Source organism: Anoplopoma fimbria, chromosome 12 (assembly GCF_027596085.1).
Source record: "Anoplopoma fimbria isolate UVic2021 breed Golden Eagle Sablefish chromosome 12, Afim_UVic_2022, whole genome shotgun sequence".
NCBI classification, from domain to species: domain Eukaryota; kingdom Metazoa; phylum Chordata; class Actinopteri; order Perciformes; family Anoplopomatidae; genus Anoplopoma; species Anoplopoma fimbria.
Window position 1 is genome coordinate 11,254,135 of NC_072460.1, and position 16,200 is coordinate 11,270,334.

At 40.5% G+C, this 16,200-nt stretch overlaps 1 protein-coding gene across 2 annotated transcripts; it reads left to right on the forward strand.

Moving 5' to 3' along the window:
- Nucleotides 1-13,846: 13,846 nt before the first annotated feature.
- Nucleotides 13,847-15,740, forward strand: her9 (hairy-related 9). Of its 2 annotated transcripts, none has more exons than XM_054609520.1 (4): nucleotides 13,847-14,187; nucleotides 14,343-14,438; nucleotides 14,544-14,631; nucleotides 14,748-15,740. In XM_054609520.1, the coding sequence occupies exons 1-4, from the start codon at nucleotides 14,080-14,082 to the stop codon at nucleotides 15,329-15,331; spliced, it is 876 nt and encodes a 291-aa protein (XP_054465495.1). In that variant the 5' UTR covers nucleotides 13,847-14,079; the 3' UTR covers nucleotides 15,332-15,740. The 2 variants fall into 2 exon arrangements, with proteins under 2 accessions (XP_054465495.1, XP_054465496.1); XM_054609521.1 differs by having other exon boundaries at nucleotides 14,751-15,740.
- The last annotated feature ends 460 nt before the right edge of the window (nucleotides 15,741-16,200 follow it).

Below are 16,200 nucleotides of genomic sequence, written 5' to 3' on the forward strand. Positions count from 1 at the left end.
ACTCTCAAAGAAAATATGTTACTTTGGTCCTTTACAGCACCGTTTGTCATCACATATAACAGTTCCAAAAAACACATAAGTGACATAGAAGCTTGCATAAAAGGGTATTTTTGGATCTTATTGTTTGTATCAGCTTACTGCCTATCATATGAATGATATAGCATTTTGTTCTTTCTTCCTTTTCTGGATCATGGAACAAGAGTTTGCTCGCTCAGGCAGGGCGGTGATAAAAAGTGTTGAAATATAACTGAATGATTTCAACACTAGCAGCTCTAAGTATTATAGAAGAGGTTTTGCGTTATCTTGTTAATGCTCTGCTGTCTGTTATAGTGAGAGCATGTAAAAACTATCATCTGTGTTTAGGGACAAATGATGCAAGCAGTTCAATCCAAAAAACTTCTCTGTAAAGTTGATGAGGAACATTTGTTTCTTACGTTCAGTCATAAACATCGGAAAGACATCCTTGAAAGCAGTTCTCAACTGACTAACTACAATTGGGTCTTATATTTGTAGTTGTGGCCTTTCTTCCTATTGTTCAAACAAAGTCTACAGCCATGCTAAATCTGAGAGGCTACACCTAGGCAAAGAGGTGCTTTGAGCTAAGTGATAACATCTGCATGCTACCATCCTCACAGTGACAATGCTAAGCTAAATTTTGGTATTTTTATACCTGAACCCTATTCTCAACTGATTTATGTCTAAGTGACTAATTGAGACACACATTTTTTTTAAATTAGTTCAGTTTTGAACAAGCTGGCTGCAATATAAACTCTCAGGGCAACATCTGACCAACAATTTAAATCCACTAAAAGTGTTTTTATTTTGCCCAATTGCCCGGTCTGTTTTAGCAACAGCAAGGGATAATTAGCTATCAGTTTTATTTTCAACTACAGTGGTTTAGATAATCTGGGTAAACTATTGGCTGATTACAACCAAAGATTGTTTGGTTACCAGATCTCAGTGATTATTTTGGTTAGCATTATCTCATCACTATCATTAGAAATGATAGCTCAAACTACTTAAATTGGACTGGAGTTGGAATAAACCGGAATGCCACTTTTTTCACTCTCAAAAACTCATAAATGTACACTCTATTTATTTTCTTCAGTGGTTTGATCATCGGAAATTCCACACAGATCCAAGTCACAACATTTGGGGAATCTCTATCAAAAAATGTTCCTCTTTGATCGTAGTTGAGGGGAAAGTTGATGAGGAGCATTAACTCTTACTTGTAGTCATAAAATAAAATGTTAAATGGAAAACAGCATGCACCGTGTGTAAGCAAACCCTGAGGCCCAGTGTTACCGCTCTGGATTTAAAGTCTCGTTACTGGGAGATTATTAGACTTAATCTAGTAAAGAGGAGCGTGAAGTTCCGATCGCCCTAAAGGCCTCCGAGAGTCTTTTGAAACAGTAGGGGAATTCATCTGAGCCAGCCATATGTTGCCTTCCTCGTGCCTTCTCTCTGAGGGGGGAGGTGTGGCTAATTCCCAAGCGAAACCCATTCAAACATCACCTGAGGCTGTTAACTGGCAGGTAGCGCCTCAGCTAGAAGTCAGAGCAAAACCATGTGTTGTGAATGGGCTGAAATGTTGATGATGGAGCACCGGGTCACCCGCGGTGTGGAGGAGGGTGAGCTTTTGCCTCGGGGCAGGTGGTGGCTGGATGGCAGCGGAGCGGTGAGGTGCAAAGGGTGACCATCATGGGAGCCCTTTGAACTGCGGGCTGCAGGTGGAATGTGCTTAGTCAGCAGGTCACTTTTTTCATCCTGATTAAGGGGTGAGCCTGTAGAGTCAAGCTAATGCTAATTGTCCTTGATGTGGTGGCCTGTGACTGAGATTTACCAGTCATCATGACGAATCCATTGTCCATATTCCACTCTTCCTCTTTGATCTGATGAACTAAATGCTCATTATAACCCAGCCCTACTTCGCAAGGTTTTAACAGAGAACTTATTGCAGAGAAGATTAAACATACAGATCTAAAACCATATTCTTACTCTGCAACCAGGATGACCTGAATCTGCATATATCTGTTCTAGTATTGGATATAACGTATATTTATTTTAATGTAGGCTCTAACTCCCATTGATGACCCTCTGGGGTTTCTTTCACCTGACACGGTGCATGCCCAAGACCAAATATCTTAAGTAGGAGTGAGCCTAAGGGCCACAGCTGCTGTTTTTACTAGATGAATAAAACCATTATGATATCCTCCCTACCGTTTCATTCAAATTAAATGGGAATGTGATCCTCAATGGAAACTCATTTTGAAAAGCAAATGAATGATAAATGAGAGGACAAAAACACCTCGCTTACAGGCATATTTGCAGAATCATATATTATACATTATAATTAGAATTACTACAAAAGTCATTGTTCCTAGTAATTGAGGGAGATATTCTGAAGGAATTCTCCAAAAAGCAGTGTTTATGTGTTTTCTGTGATCTTTGCATCGTTCAGGACAAATTCTCCCATATCTGCTATTTGAAAAAAAAAAAAAAATAATAAAGAGTCAAAGTGCCTTTTGATTGTCCAAAAGTGATGTTGAAGGGACTTTTTGTGAGAGTTTTTTTTTTAGAAAGAATCTTTAGAAAGAGCATGGCAGCTATGAAAGAGTACCCGATATCCTTAATGATATGACATTTCTGTCATGTAAATTTGATCCCCTGAAATGAATTTGTGGAATCATGAACTATTTTGTGTCTGTGTTTTTGGTTGTTCAGTTCCTTGTAAGCCCAGATAAACAGACAAAAGCTCAGAACTGATCATTTACAATAACAATGGTTTGATGTAGAGAAAAATACCTAAACCAATACAAATTTGTGGCCCTGATAATAGATCAGAATGAAGACTGATAGATCATTGCTTCCGTAAACATCATTAAAGCATTTTCCTGTTTAGTTTATCTTTAAAAATAACACCATTATCATTGTAAAAAGCCTGTCAGATGCTTTGGTTGGGTGGTTTTAGAGGTTGCTACTCACATTTGTGCAATTGTTTTCTTTTCAGTTAATTGGTACTGTCAATTATGTTGTTGAAAAGGAGCACATGTATTCAGCAAATCAGGTCAGGTTATCCTCAGTAGGATAGGAGAATTTAATTTCCTTACAACATTATGTAAAAGTATTTGAAAATTCACTATATGTGTGTTACTGCAAAGCTAAACTCCATTGGAGACGATGTTGGTTAGATACTGTGATGTCAAACAGTGAAGTGAATCCTTGGATGCAGTCGGCTTGACTGGAGCCACATGACTCAGGAGACTGAGGGAATCCCTTTGTGTCTCCACAGACCCGGGACATCTGACCTCAGGGGGCTCCAGACCATCGGAGTATTGCGCGCAGACACACCAGCGTGCCTCAGCCTCACCCCCATGAATAAATACCGATTCACAGCAAACAACTGCCTCCAAACAAGAGTGTGATTTGTTAGTCAAAATCAAGATCAGGTATTGAATTTGCATAAGGTGGCTAGACTTCAAAGACAACCTACACAAAAGGTCCTCGTTTCCATAATTGTTTTACAGACTGTTTCTACTGTGGTGATACCATCAACACAAACAGTTATAAACTTTGTGTCTGACTTTCATGAGAAGGGATCTGTGAAAGGGTTTTCCTGGTGGGTTAACAGAGAGAGGTGTGCCTTCCGCTAAGGGAACAATTAAACAGATTAAGCTTGATCATCTCAGGACTGTTGGAGCATATACTGTATATCTGATGGTGTTCTGTGCTGCACACTATGCTACAGCAGCCCCGTCCCCGCTGTGTGTCACACTGCTGCTCACAGCCAACAGATCAAGGCCTCGGCCCCCGTGCTCCCCTGTTAGCCCCCAGCCAGCCTCCAGGTGGGCGCTGCTAATGAGCCCCAGTCGTAGCTTCAGCATTGGGCCCCTTCTTCCCAGGGTTGGAGGGGGCCACGGAGGGGGCAGAGGGGGTCTGCTGGCTGGGTCAGCACCAGGCAGGGGGCTGGGGATGGGACAAGGCAGAGAAACACAAGAGGGAGAGCTGAAAATCACACGTTTCAGACCTTATTAATGGTGAGTTTGTATATGAGTGTGGGAAGATCGAGTGTGAGGGCCTTGTAGGGAAAAAGGTTGTGCCACATGGTGGATTATAAAACAGAAGTCCATTTTGTGCTCTTTGATCTGTGTTTATTGTAATTGACTACACAGTAGTCCACTTGTTCCCGTGCTTGTTGAATAGGCCAGGCGGTGGGTTTTCTTTGCCTTTACAGTGTGAGATACTCCAGAGTAAACAACCCCTCCTTCGTCCGTGATGCGATCCACGTGAAAGAGACTGCAGTGACTAATGGGAGTGTTTGTCTGATGCTGCCAGCCTCCGCTTTTGTTTCCTGGGCTTTTGATGTGATTGATACATTATGTTTTCAGAGACACAAATCGTCTCCTCTGCAATGTTTGGCCCTAAATAAAGTTAAAGGGAAGGTACACGCTGTGAAGTGTGTGAATCTCCACATCAGAGGGAAAGGAAGGGCGGTGGTGTTTTGGGTTTAGAGGGGACTTTGATGCTGGGATGATGTTCGAGGTGACCACAAACATGGCAACCCCGGGAACCCTTGGCCCTTGGTTCAACCATTGTGTATGATGGCCATTGCTGCATTCAGGTTACTCTAGTAATGACAAACGGACTCGATAGTTTTCTTTGCCATTCTACTTTGGACGAAGTCCCAGCAACTCGTCCTGCTAGTCTGTGTCCTTTGTTTTACCTCTGGAATGTGCTGAGCTCAGCCTCAGCAAGAAAACCGTGACATAAAGGATCGAGTCAGGGATGGTCACTCCGCTAGCGTCTTGCAAAGTCAGCATCTCATGTGCTCAAAGTGGTGGAAAGGGATTTCTCAGTAGTTAGTCAGAGCGATGCCTTATTCCTGGTAAAATATGTTCTTATGTTAATAAGGAAAACTGTATTAGCTATTTAACTGTTTGGTAAAACTTGGGTTATAAGACTAGATTTAAATCAAACTGATGCTAAGTGGAGGGCTGTGCCAGAGATAAGGGGCTAGTTTAAGGTAAAGTCTGGAACTGTCACAGTCCTCTGAGGACAGAAGTCAATGTCTTTATTCGTCAAAAACACAACAATCGATATGATCGAACGATAATGACATGCTTCGGCTCCAAGCGCTGTCAACAGTGCAAATGGTTTGAAAAGTGATATCTAAAAAAATGATTAGAAAAACCAGTGCAGTTTGAGATTCAGGTGCCTTATGCTAGTAATATTGTATCTTTGAGCTGCTAGCCTCAATCAGAAATGAGGAGCAGGCTACTGATGTCTGTAAGATAACTTCTTTCTCACTTCACATGAACAGATTTTTTTATTTTCAAACATCTATCAGATTTCACACAGCTACCTCAGGAGTCACAAAAGGGTTCATACAACTTTACTGCCAACTGATTTTTATCTGTTCAATCAGTGGAGTCCCCTTTAAGACAACCATATATTTTAATTATCCAGGCACATAGATATAATCGCTTAATGTTAAATAGAAGAATTTAACCACATTATGAAACATCCCTTAACTGAGAGTTAAAAGTTGATGATAAATCTGTCTGTGACTGACATACTGCCACACAGCCTGCAGCCTGTCACCTCGTCTCTCAGCATTTTTTCGGTTCTCTTAACTCCATTATGGGTGTAAAAAGAGTTGGTTTTATTGGGGCACCATTTTTGCACATGTTGGATCTCCTGTGGTGCTGGTCAGTCAGAGTGGAATAGCCTTGCGTCATGGGTTCACACCAACGCCATAAAGGAGTCTTTGTCACCGATGAGCGGGGTCATCTCTCCCTTCCACTGGCCATTAAACGTTCACATTCTCCACTTTTCTTATGATTTTGTTTAGCTCACGGGCCCCAAACAAAAGTGCAAAGACTGGAGTTATTCACAGGGAAATGAATAAAGGATTAATTTGCATTGATTTTGCTCCTCCACAAAAGGAGTAATTTTTTGTCCAGAAAAACTAGAGAGCAAAGCATTTCTTCAACCAACAAATTGAACAAAAAGATCAATGGTATCTTTCAATATGGCTATCAAGGAGGGAAATCTCAAAATTGGTGCTTTGTGTTATATTAGCTTGAGAGATTTTCCACTTGGTCTGCAGGCATAGACTGTGACTTTTGTGTGGAGTTTACGCTTTTGGTAACAAATTGAGAAAACATCTGTCTTAGGCCTGTGAAGGTTTGGAGAGGTTCTTTATAAATCAAAACTGATTGAGGAGTTGGTATGTTAATGTGCCGACAAATGTGCCTTTTTGCTGCTCTGTGTTTGTCTGTTTGACTCATTCAGAAGCATTCACCACAGCCCGTGAAAAGTCTTGTTCTCCTTTTACATGTGTTTGGTTTGGCTGGAATGGATTAGACACAAATTCAGTTTACACCAAAAGAGAAAAAAGCTGATTTTCTGCATGATTTTCTGTGTGGTTATTGGTTATTAGGCACTACAGTGACATTTGGTTAGAAGGGAAAAACTTAAATAAAGCATAAAAAGCTATCTTAAAAAAATATTTATACATAGTTTTCACAATTACACGTTTTTTTACTCAGTAGGCTGCAAAAGACACAGACAGATGGATTCAGCTTAATAAAAAACAAACGATAAATGATGTAGACACATCATTGATGTTTATTATGTTAAATCCTAAAAAAACATTCATACTATGTGCGCTGCATATCAGTTAGCTTGCATCTTTCTTTAATAAAACTATTTCCTTTGCTCCATGATATCATTTACGAAACATAAACATGTTCACCTTATAAAACAAACTGTAAAATCTGTTGCATGTCATGTGTTAATCGAGCCGGGAATTAAAATGAACAGGACAAATTAAGGTTAACTTGAAAAATATGAATATTGTTGCACTCAAACATCACTTATTTGACACTAAGTCGGTTTCTTAGATTTTCTTTGCCCTTCACGTTTGATCCTTTGTCTTCGCAGTGCCCACCCTCTGTTTTAAACCCAAGAACTTGTATGCAGAGGGATGAGGGGGTTGCCAGTCCCGTGGAGCGCAACCTTGTTCAAGAGTGCCCAAGAGGGCCATATCTGTCATAGCACATTCCACTGTGGAGCTATGATATGAATGAAGTGCTGTGGTGTGCCCAAGCTGCAAGTGTGGAGCTCAAAGGGCTGCTGAAATGCTGTAATGTAATTATGTGGACAGTCTCTCAGATCCATTAGCTTGAAATGGTTCTACAGCTCCCATTCAGTCAGTGGGCTGCCATGTCTTTTCTCAGGGGGGGCTCTGAAGTCATCTGAAAAGACCTCCTCTGTACTCATTGTGCTCATTGTCTTTGTAAGCCTGTTATTAGTGGGGGAATCAAGTTACGGCACACCACTGATGAGAACTTCAGAGATTTTACAGTTACAGGTGGGGGGTGTATTCTTAACTGGGCATCTGTGCGTATTAATCAAATCAAATTTAGAGAAAAATAATTGATTTTATCGTGGGGTCAAGAACTCTTCAAACTTTTTCCTCCTTTAATGACTTCCTCCAATTATTAAATCTGTTTAAAATGAATTATTTTGAGTTATTTTTGAAGAAATAGGCAGTTATAATTAATTGTAGTAATACATTTGTGTCACTACCTTGTTTTTGATCATCTGAATGATCTGACTTTTTTCAGTGTGTGGGAATAGTTCATGACATGAATCGTTCAAAACACCCAAAAAAACGATTCACATCCTGTGAAAGTCTCTCCCCATGCAAACAGAAAAATATATTAATATTTAAATGCCACAGTTTCTGGATATTCTTTCCAAAACATAGTTTGTTGCAAATGGACAATATGGTCACAACAACATGTAATCTTTTCATTCGACAGAAGAAATGTTAGGGATTTTTTAAAGGAAAACAACAAAATGTATGTGATGATTTAACTGGGTAATTACTGTTTTTTTAAAGCCACTGTGTGTAACACTCACATCTTGTTAAATCGAAACAATAAAAGGGTATTTATTCCACTTAAAAACTATTTAACAAGATGGCCGTGAAAACTCTACTCTCATCCAAGTTTCTAGATAAAAGTGTAGATTGCATTAGCGTTGTAGTTTACAAAACTTCCCTAAAACATTTATTTAGGAATCAAATTAAAGGTTCCAGCAATTTCCAAAAATTGATTTAGTGCTTTGTGTTTACCTAATCTCCTGCATTCACACAGACACCAGTGGAAATGTCCAAATGCGTCACTGCACAACTTTAAAGGCCTTTTCCCATGCATAGCAGTCTAGTGACCCATTCTAAATAACCTATATCATTGGGGAACTGCGGTTTATAAAGGAGTCCATTGGGACCTCTCCTGAAAGGGTTTTTTTGGGTGGAAGCCTGGATGAAAAGTGCAAAGAGGAGGATAAAGAAAAAGCATAGGAGATGTCAGGACGCCTTTGGAAGGAAAACAAACTGCAGAGACCAATGTGAGTTGACTTAATCTGATTAGACTAACCTCATCAACAGCCCACTTAAAAGGGAGAAGAAAGCCCTGAATTGGGGCGAGAAGCAAGAGAAAAGGGTCCCTCTCTGTTCAGAAAGCCAAAGAGGCTCCGTGAATACACCACATTGTACTGGACATGCTGGTCTGCAGATGGCAAAATGACAACAAGCCGCTTGAAAAGTGAGGCAAATATAATTGATCTCAGGGTTTTTTTTCCACAGGTATGAAAACAGCCGAGGGAGTAATGAGATTAAGAAAGAATAAAGTGAAAGTGCGTGAAAAAATACCACTTTCCCTCACGTTTGTGGTGCAAACATGCAGCTTTGAAGCCTTTGACTGAACACACCCACCCCTGTAATGCCATGAGAAATATTTCCAAATTCATATTAATTTATTTAAATTCTGACCTCTTTTTAAGGCACCCTGCAGTCCTGGTAATACATCAAACACAGAATAGTTGAGCAGGAAAATTGCTGATTTAATACCAGCACAATTGATGGATGTTAAAAAAACTTTTAATACATCTGGCCACTCCCAAATTTAAGAAATCCCTAGCAACAATGCACATGAAAAATCTGATCCTGGCAGGGGAAAATCCTTTCAGATCGTTTGCCAATGTCTGTGAGGAAAAGAGCACATATCTTTACGCAAATATTTGTTAATATTTAGTTTAATTAGTTTCCATAATGAACCATCAACCCTGTGTTTGTGGTATTCTGCAAATCCCTCTACTTAAAGTGGGAGGTGAATGCAGCAGCCACAGGTGTCCTTTCACTCAGAAGCTTAGATCTGCTGGTGTTGGGTTTCTGGCTTTACTTGTTTCAGAGACCTCGCAGCACTAACTGGTACTAACAGGACCTTTGAAGTCGTGCTGTCATCTCTGATGTGAAAACGGAACATCACTTGGTTGTGTCCTGATCACCATCATGTTTCTGGATTTTACTTTGTGTCACCAGTGGTGGAGGAAGTATTCAGATAATTTACATAAGAAAGTTGTAATACCACATTGTAAAGTCATGCAAAGAAAACGTTTCTTAAGTAAAAGTACATATGTACTATTAGTAGCTACCAGTGAGGACACTGAGGTTATGTCCTTTATTCTCTGAGTAACCACTGTACAACTAGAAACTTAGACAAAATAGGTATTTGATTTCAGTATTTTTAGACTCAGCATATTTAAAGTTGACTACTTTTAGATCAGTAAGTAAAAACATAAATGATTCAGCATTGCTCCACCTGAATGTTGAACTTTGAAATGGCATTTAGACCTTAATGTTGAATAAGAAAAGTCAATTGAACTAAACTGATAAAATACAAAACAATCCAATATATTATAGTGGTGGACTATTATTGATGTAGCATCAGTTGTAGTTGGTAGAGGTGGAGGTTATTTAACCATTTTGGATCCACGGAGTAAAATAACTTAAGCTGTCAAATGAATAACAAGTTCAATATTTCTCTCTTAAATTAAGTGGGGTAAAAGAATAAAGTAGCATAAAATGGAAAAACTCAAGTAAAGTACAGTACTTGTAATGCATTCCACCACTGTGTATTACCCACATTTGGAAGGTTTGTAATAAGATTTATGCAACAAAGTACAAATTTCACAGGTTTAGCAGAATCCAGATTGGTCACTTTTCTGCTTTGCTTCTTTGAAATAGCCACAGTATCTGAAACAAAGCAAAATCCTCCCAAACAGGCATTGTGACGGCTCAGTGAATCAAAGTGATTCATCGTGGTAAACACATCTACCAGCACTTGATTGGGGAGTGTGTATAACATGATTGTCCGGCCGACACCAGCTAATACAGATATAATTGACTCTCCTTCTACATTCTGCACATGGATTTGGAGAAGTGCACAGGCTCATTGTACAACAACAAATTAAGAAGGCGGTGGTCAAAAGGAGCTGCTGAGCATTCACCGGATCTGGACAACGGACTACTGAACTCTGCAAACACAGCTTCTCCCTCCTGTTTGGGCCCTTTCATCTCCTCCTGCAGACCTCCACCTCATAAAGCTAAGTCAAAAAGCAAGTACTTTTGGCTCTTGTGGTGAATGTTGATTGTCTCTTATAGCACCGCAGTGATTTTACATTCCCAGCAATGTTGGCATCAGCTTTAATGGTGCTCTAATGATGGAGTCACTCAAAAAGTTTCTTTCAGTTGAAGGGGAATTCCTGCTCTCTTTGTTGTCTGAGCCAGAGATCTTTGAAACGCAGGAATGAAGAGTGGGGAATTATTGATGGATAATACAGAGGGTTGTCAGACTTGTTCTGACTTCAGATCAGTTTCAACAGGTGCCGCTTCACTTATACAGAATTATTAAACCAAAAATCGCATTAACTCCACTGCTGCAGGGAGCAGTTGCGTAATCTGTGCGGAGCTCTGTAGAATTAGATCTGCATCATTTGGGCCGATCCGAAAGCAAATAAAGGCGATGTGAGCACAAGCACACACAGCTGGCTCTTGAGACTCAGGATCCTGGGTAAACAGGGGTCCAGCATGCCTCAGCAAAGCTAACCCATGGGGGGGGGGGGGGGACATGAGCCACTGAACAATGACTGATACTCTACTAGAGACTGGACTGAAGCAGGGCTTAGCAAAATTTTATTACATTTGGCCTGTTTCAATAGACTGCTGACCAAAAGAGGATCACAGACTTTGTCATCAGTTTTAAGATTACTATGACATCTACGCCTCCTTAGACTTTGTAATGCTCCTATTGTTGCAGTACACCTACTGGTTTAACATGGAAATCTGCTGCTCTTTCACATAAAGTTTTCATCTGTGTTACAGTTGCAGATTTATGAAAGGTGACCGGAAACTGTCACATTGTGTTTTAAGAAGCACACCTGGCATCAGCAACTTCATGCGTCACTTTATCTTTTCCTTCATTTAATAACCATTTTACTGGGGAAAACACCAGCTTCACATTAGATTTCTTTAAAGCCGTTTTGTGTTTTTGTTTTACAATTAGCAAAAAAAACACAGTAAAACTGGCTTAAGTAAGTTAATACTTCACAATAAACATTGTGTTTGCTTTTATTTTTTGTAACAGAATCAGTGTTTGCTCGTTACAAATGATACTAACAAAGTACATGCATATATTATGAACGTTATTTTATATATAAGTTGATTAAAAATGACATGCTAGTATTTCCATGTATATCTGTAAAATAGTTAGTGATATAGTTTTATATATGTGTATTTGTACATTCACAGAGACTGTTTGAGTACAGGGTGTATGTATGCATGTGCACATATGCAATAAATGCGTGATAGATTTAAATTAAACATGTATACACACAGCATTTGTTGTTTGCAAAACCTTTTTCGGGCATATAGTTAATATTAAATATTTACAGCACATATTCATTTTGTAATATAAATGATATTCTGTATATACAACTATTTCCTTTAGTGGTTTCTTCCTCAGATTTCCCTCTTGCCACTTCATTGCCTACTTTTACTTGTTCATCTTTATTTTGATTAGCTTTTCTTTTCTCATATATTAACTTTAACTGTTAGGGAAAAGAAGACATTTGACCAATCTTTGATTTGTGTCTGACTTAATAACCATTGGTCAGATATAAGAAGAAATAAAAAATTCACCAGATTATGATAACATGAAGTGCAATATATATGATTACAATATATATATAAAAAAAAGCTTTTGCATTTCATTCAATTTTTTTGTTTATTACTAATTTACTCATACATGTGGGTCCAAATTATAAATCATTTGGACCCACATGTGCCACCTTGTGGTCATCTCAATACAATGCTCATAAAATATTTTTGTTCCTTCTTACAAAGGTTTTCTCTATTTTTTCTAGTTTATATACCACAGCAAACAAAAACAAAAACATAAATTACATTATGTTTTAGAAATTGTAAGGACATTAACTGATATGAATAGGGATATCATTTGCAGAGCACAAACTAGATAATCATTAAATCCCATGCAAAACATTCATAAACACCTATTCCATTAGTCTACAGTTGATACTTCATTTAAAATGAATTATTAAAGCTGAGACTATTGATCAATCACGTTAAGTTGATTAACTTTTTACAAATCAGTCGCTAGATGGTGCTCTTCTCCTTCAAACATTGTCACTCACACCATGTTTCAAACATTCGCACATAACTCTAATAAAAACTACCCTAAATGTGAGAGAAACTATCTTCATGTGTTTGGATGATTATACATGCACTCATAGGAAACTGAGATCCTGCAGCCCAATTATATTTCTAATACAGCCTAAATGTAGTAAGTAGAACTAGTAGTCCACATGTGCATATTCTACTCTATTCGAGTCTAATATTATCATGATTATTTTCTACCTAGATATAATGTTTCCACATCCTCAGGTTTGACATTATATGCTCCTAGGTCTCCAGGCTGTAATCTGCAAATTTTGGCACGTGCTCCGCGTAAACCGGAGAATACTTTACGCGAATGGCACGCGGACAGATGTGCCCCCTTCTCTTCCTCCTCCTCCTCCTCCTCCTCCCCTTAGAGCTGCTTCCGCGCCAGGATGATTGACACAGAGCTGTCCACGCAGCCAACCAGAGCGCGCTCTGCTTTATTTGCCTAGAGTTGCCGCATGCCATTGGCTTGGTGCGTGCTACTGCAAACCGCCTCGCGTGCCATTACCGATGACTTCTCCTTGGAGGCGCGCGAGGAGTCTTAAAAATAGATAATGCGTATGTTTTTTTAATGCGAGGCATAGAAAATGTTAATGCTTGAAATAAAATAAAGTGGTTTTGCTAGTAGTTGCAGCAGACATTTTCAACTTAGAAAAGAGAATATACAAGTTTACAGAAAATGAATATGTTGGCACAAACACACATTTATACCATTCGCACCTAAATATTCCCTTTACTTATTATTTTGTCAGAAGCAAAAATCAATCTGCAGCCATAAAACTGAAATAATTAATATTTATTACCACAAGAAGTCTACAGACTGCACTGTGACCTAGTCAATACAGACTCTACATTCTTCCCGTATACACAAACAACACACACACACACACACACACACACACACACACACACACACACACACACACACACACACACACACACACACACACACAGAGCTGCAGCCTATAACATTTTTGACGTGCACGGAGCAAAGTTGGAAGCAAACATCCAGCGCATTCCCCTCCCTTATCACTTCACAGCCCGGCCGCTGCCGCTCGCTCCGCTTTGTTGTTTGTCCCTGCAGGGCTGATTGAGCAGCGCGTGACTGACGGCCCGCGGGGGTGTTGTCCAATCAGCGGTCTGCCCCGCGCCCAATGGGTGAGTCCTCTCTGCCATTGGCTGAGGCGAGTGTGGGAAAGAATGCAGAGAGGGTTTCACACGAACTGGGAGCACGCGAGCCGTCTATAAGTACCGCAGCGGCGTGTGTCCGCGGCAGAAGCGGAGACTCGCCCCGGCACGGTGCAACGCACGCTCCCGAATCAGATGACAGCTCAGTGATAACAAGCGACGTGACGCGAACTGATCGGCGGGACTGACGGGAATCTCGTGTATGTTCTCAACGTGAACTTTCAACGTTTTTTTTTTTATATATTTCCACGAGCTTCCAAAGAGGATTTACTTCTTTACGCTTTTCCCTGGCTTGGTCGACGATGCCAGCTGACACTATGGAGAAGCAGACGGCATCCCCCATTGCCGGTGCCCCTGCAAACGGAACACACACACCGGACAAACCGAAAAATGCCAGCGAGCATAGAAAAGTAAGTTATTTTATTCTTAAGTGAGAACGTTACAATGGTTATTGTAATATTGCAGTAAAAAAAAAAACCGTTTTATGACATGACGTGCAGTGTGCAAGTTGATATATGTCAAATGGATATCAAGAAATTAATGTTGAATTGTTTATTCTTTGCAGTCATCCAAACCCATCATGGAGAAACGAAGGAGAGCAAGAATAAACGAAAGCCTTGGGCAGCTCAAGACTCTCATCCTGGACGCACTAAAAAAAGATGTAAGTTGAGATCATTTTGATGCCTTTAACTTCCATCTTATGTTCATAGATCATTTCGTTTTCAATTGAATACAAACTCAACTTTTCATGTTTTGTCCTATACAGAGCTCCAGACACTCCAAGTTGGAAAAAGCAGATATCCTGGAAATGACAGTGAAGCACTTGAGGAACCTGCAGCGTGTACAGATGAGTGGTAAGTTCAAATCAAATAAGTGGATAAAATAAAAAATAAGAAAGCATCAGGAGGCTGTTGAAAGACTCTTAAAAAAAACCGTCTCTAACATCTGCTCTCTATCTTCCCCCCCCCAGCAGCACTCTCAGCAGACGCCACCGTCCTGAGCAAATACAGAGCCGGATTCAACGAGTGCATGAACGAGGTCACCCGCTTCCTGTCCACCTCAGAGGGGGTGAACACGGAGGTGAGATCGAGGCTCCTCAACCACCTGTCCAGCTGCATGGGCCAGATGATGTCCATGAACTACCCGCAGCAGGCCGCGTCCCAGCAGGCGCACCTGACTCAGCCCCTCCACGTGCAGCTCCCATCCACTCTGCCCATCAACGCTGCTGCCATGGGCTCCAAACTCAGTCCTATCGAAGCCATGTCCCCCAAGGTCTTCGGTGGGTTTCAGCTCGTGCCCGCCTCTGACGGACAGTTTGCGTTTTTGATCCCTAACCCGGGCTTCGCCTCCACCACGGCCCCCGTCATCCCCCTTTACGCCAACGCAGGAGTGCCTGTTGCGCTCAACGCCAGTCCAGTGCACGGAGGCTCGGCATCGACTGCAGCTTCTCCAATCCACGGCATGACGTCCTTCTCCGGGGGGTCCCAGGCGGTGAGCCCGGTCGGAGTCAGCACCGGCTCGGAGGGCAACGAGCCTGTGTGGAGGCCTTGGTAGCGCGAGGGACAAGAGACTCGTGTCAAACCAGTTTGCATTACTTTTCCAGTTTAGACATTTAACTGACTGCACAGACAACTATTGCGGGGGGTCGAACCTGTGACTTTTTCGCAACGGGACGGTGACTCTAGCCACTTAATGCCCCACAGTAGTTCCCATTGTTTCGTTGTATGGAACAAGGTTTGCCTTACTTGGCAATATATAATTATTATCTGATTCCAACATTTGGATGTCGGTGATAAATATGCTGTACTTGTGGAAGATTTATAGGATTTTTTTTTTGTTATGAAGTACTTTTTATGAAAAGGTTTTCGTTTTGTACAGATTTTTGTTATTGATTGTTATACCAAAGCTGTGTTTTATATTCTTTGTTGTTTTGTGTTGAAAAGAAAAACTGAAGTTGGGTGATGGCCCATTGTTGAAATAAATTACTTTTCAGAAATTAATGTATTGTCTACAGCCTGTTTCTATCAACTTCATATTGCTTGATTATACTATTTAAGAAAATGATGGATCATTCAGTAGTTTTTGAAGCCATGCGTAAAAGGCACAGGTGACGTTATGGAGTATAACAATTTAACAGACTTACATTAGTTAAAGCTAAGGCCAAATGGAAGCTGCAAGTCATCGATTATGTTCCCAATATGAACTCCTATCAATTAATATAGCAAGTTTGAAGTGGCCACCTTGTCACCAGTTTGGCGGGAGCTCCTTACATCTGGCCCGCTGGAGAATGGTTCCAGCGGACAATAGGGGTGTATTTTTCTATTGCTATAAAGGTAATTAAAAGTTTGAAAGGGGTCTCATCCTGTATGCAGCGGGAGCTTTAAGAAGTCTTAAACCCTATTCATGAGCCTGGGAAATGCGCT

Excerpts from the sequence above, each read along its gene's own strand:
- her9 (XM_054609520.1), top strand. The coding sequence starts at position 14,080 with ATGCCAGCTGACACTATGGAGAAGCAGACGGCATCCCCCATTGCCGGT. Across the intron at positions 14,188-14,342 it reads ATGCCAGCGAGCATAGAAAA|TCATCCAAACCCATCATGGA; the intron begins GTAAGTTATTTT and ends TATTCTTTGCAG. Across the intron at positions 14,439-14,543 it reads TGGACGCACTAAAAAAAGAT|AGCTCCAGACACTCCAAGTT; the intron begins GTAAGTTGAGAT and ends TGTCCTATACAG.